At 35.0% G+C, this 3,197-nt stretch overlaps 1 protein-coding gene across 1 annotated transcript in view; it reads right to left on the bottom strand.

Annotated features, from left to right (window-relative positions):
- Positions 1-414: 414 nt before the first annotated feature.
- Positions 415-3,197, bottom strand: part of LOC106518454 (neurofilament heavy polypeptide) — a gene marked incomplete in the record, with an annotated part of 12,331 nt that continues 9,548 nt past the window's right edge. The window contains 5 exon segments of the mRNA XM_014009753.1: positions 415-2,559; positions 2,654-2,683; positions 2,752-2,796; positions 2,884-2,925; positions 3,069-3,104. Coding sequence (XP_013865207.1) covers positions 2,474-2,559; positions 2,654-2,683; positions 2,752-2,796; positions 2,884-2,925; positions 3,069-3,104 — 239 coding nt within the window.

Raw genomic sequence — 3,197 nt, 5'->3', positions numbered from 1 at the left:
AACATGAGCATGTTGCTTTGAATTTACTCAACTCAGTTAAGTGGAACCAGGTAACATAACATGGTTAAGTAAATCCAACATTTCCTTTTTAGAGTAAGGCTAACCTCACAGGTACCTACCTACCTGACCCTAAAACTAACCTAAACTCAGTTCACACCTTGGTCCTAAACCATGACAAAAATATTAATATCCAGGAAGCCTGGAGAACTGATCATGACCCCTATAAAAGACTACAAAGCAGTCTGGCTTAAAGGATATAAATCATAAAGATAGCAGGTATGGCTGAAAATATTTGCACAGTTCTTCAAATATTATTACAGTCCAGCTGGAAGCTGACCACTAATAAGTAAAAGGCAGATAAATATGTTTGTATTAGAGATGTAGAGATTAGCACCGTTAAAGAAAGAGACACACTTTTTTAAAATGACAATTTATTTCTATTTATAATCACAATGAGGGCACACCTAACAAATTTTACATATTACCTACACTTTAAAGTGGAGACAGAACAGTTTTAGTAACAGATTCAGATCAAATCATCTAATTTTCTCACTTATTTACATAAATAACAGCTTTTGTTGCCTGTTCTGTTAAGTTTTTTGGTTTTAAACGTTCCTAAATGTGTTTGCAAGTTAAACCTCTGACTGGGTGGAATATTTTTACATGAACGTCTGAGAAACTACAAACACACATCATGCACTGTTGATCTAAAGACTATGAGACAAAAGCTAAGTATTGCACATGTTCACCTGGTGAGTGTGTTTTAAAAAACTAATATTTACCTTTCCTCACCAGGAACACCCTCCTTTATTGCTTCTTAAAAAAAAAGTAAGACAGAACAGAGCTGTCATGTAGGAACAAGCCAGTCGTTTTGAAGCATCGTAAGAAATCTGCAGCTTTCAGAGCTGCGATGTGTGCCTCGTTGGTAAAAAGTAGGTTCATATTATTTCATCTCAGAACATAAGTGGATTTAAGTGACTCAGGATTAGAGCTACAAGCCACAGTTATAGTCCTCTGTTCAACATATGGAGCATTATGACAAATGTAGCCTTAAAAGCGGATTCAAAAACATGGTTTAGCAACATCTGCCAGTCATGTAGGCTACAAATGTGATCTCCTGGTGTGCTGATATGATTACATTTAATCATGTCAGCAGTGTGCACACCAAAGCGTTAGCCTCGCTAACTCATAATCTGCTAATTATAAGTATTGCTTAGCTAATGCTAAACATATAAATAAAAAGAATTAGCAGAAGCTAACGCTAAACAAGTAAAAATGATTAAAGCTAACCACTAAGACGACTGTCCCTCAGTCTGTGTCACGTCTTTTTGTCTCCTTCCAGCTAAGACTGGGACTGACACAAACCTGTTGATGTTAGTTAGCTGTTAGCAGAATTAAAGTAGGCAAAACCTAACTGGTCTGCTAACGTTTTTCAAAGTTGGTGAAAAAAAAACTACTCTGCTAAACAAAAACTTAGTTCAGCGATTAGCAGATGGCTGATTAGCGGAACCATGCCCCATTAGACTCTGCCGTGTTTTCACAAATATTTCTGTTCCAGGCTTTAAACTACAGGAATATAGAGTTTATCTTTAATATCAGGTTTCACCGCACACATCACAAGTACAGGTTGTTCAAATAAAAGAAATCCTGTTTGATTATGATGCACGTGTGCGTCCCAATCTGTTGACTGATGTTATACTGTGTGCCCAGTTTGTACACAAGTTCCCAAAATATGTCAAGTTTCTTCTCTAAGTACACGACTAAACAGCCATTGACAAACTCAGAGACGGTGTATTTGGTCAGTCAAGGAATTCTCATAACTGGTGCTAGAAATTACAAAAAAAAAAGAATAATAAAATAAAAAAATCCATCTAAACTCCAGCTTTAATCTGAGAGTTCAGGAAATAGTTTCTATTCGCACCTGTTTTGAAATAAAACTTGGTGCAGACTCGATGTTCAGTTAAATAAGTCTTTCAAGATTTCAGGTATTATTTTGTCCCACCAGTAAAGTCTGGGAGCTCTCTTATACAAGGCATAGTCATTCCTTTAGATGCTTAAACATGTACAAAGTAAAAGAAATAATTTTAAAACAGCACTATCGGAAATAATATGAAATTATTGGACGTGTGAAACAAAATTAGACAAACATCATCTACTGAAAAGCAAAAAGGTTTATCTTCCTTAATGTCACAGATTTTCAAGTAGTGAATAAAAATAAAAACAATGAAAACATTAAAAAATAAAAAGGAATGACACAAACTGCATGTATTTGGTACGAGAGCTCAACCAGTTCTGGAAATTATAAAACAATCCATCACATCAACCTTTCATCCTTTTGCTGACCACGTTTACCTGCTTTTTGTAAAGCGTGAACAGCTGCAGCCGTGGTCAGCAGCACAGGAGGTGATGTTTCTTAATGTATTTCTTTTTTTTAACCAAACTGTAAACCTCATGTTGGATTCAGACTGAAGAGTCAAATCTGCAGAGGTGAGAAGGCGTAAAAAGGAAACTGAGCCTCGTCTTCGTCCACAAAGAAACACTGGAAGTATGGCAGCTCATCTAGAAGAAAATACACAAAAAAACAAAATGTTACCTCACTTTTCTGCTTTGACTGATGCTGTCTGAACGTTTCTGTAAGAGAATTTTAACCGACCTTCCAAAAAAAGGCTCTCAGGAGGTTTTTCTGTAGACAAGAAACCAAACTGTTAACCTAAAGTGGTGCAATATTACAACATCTGAAATTACTGTTACCTTCAAACGGCTCCTCCTTGGCAACTTTCTTTTCAGCAGGTTTTTCTGCAATGACAGTTTTGTGCAGAAATAAACAAGATGCAATGTTTATTTTTTATTTTTTTTACAAAGCAAACTGTTTTAAATTCGTACCTTTCTTTACAGACGCTTGGATCTCCTTAAGAACTCTGTCTTCTGCAAATAACAAAATAAAAAGTATTTAAATAAAAAAAATGAAATCACATTTTATCAAGCTGCTGTCTGACCAAGATATTTCTGTGTTTTACAGTCAGTTTACTAAATTAACTTAATTAATTAAAGGGGGTTTCACATTTTACCTTTAGCTTCTTTTTTCTTCTTCACAACAGTTTTCTCTAAATAAAAGATTCAAACAGGGTTTTAACATTAAATAATATGGAGAATATAGTTTGATTTACCAACAATTATTTTCATTACTGATTATTTGC

Source organism: Austrofundulus limnaeus, unplaced genomic scaffold, assembly GCF_001266775.1.
Source record: "Austrofundulus limnaeus strain Quisiro unplaced genomic scaffold, Austrofundulus_limnaeus-1.0 Scaffold61, whole genome shotgun sequence".
Classification (NCBI taxonomy): Eukaryota; Metazoa; Chordata; class Actinopteri; order Cyprinodontiformes; family Rivulidae; genus Austrofundulus; species Austrofundulus limnaeus.
Note: the sequence above shows the minus strand (reverse complement) of the source record. Positions and strands in the feature narration are given on the sequence as shown.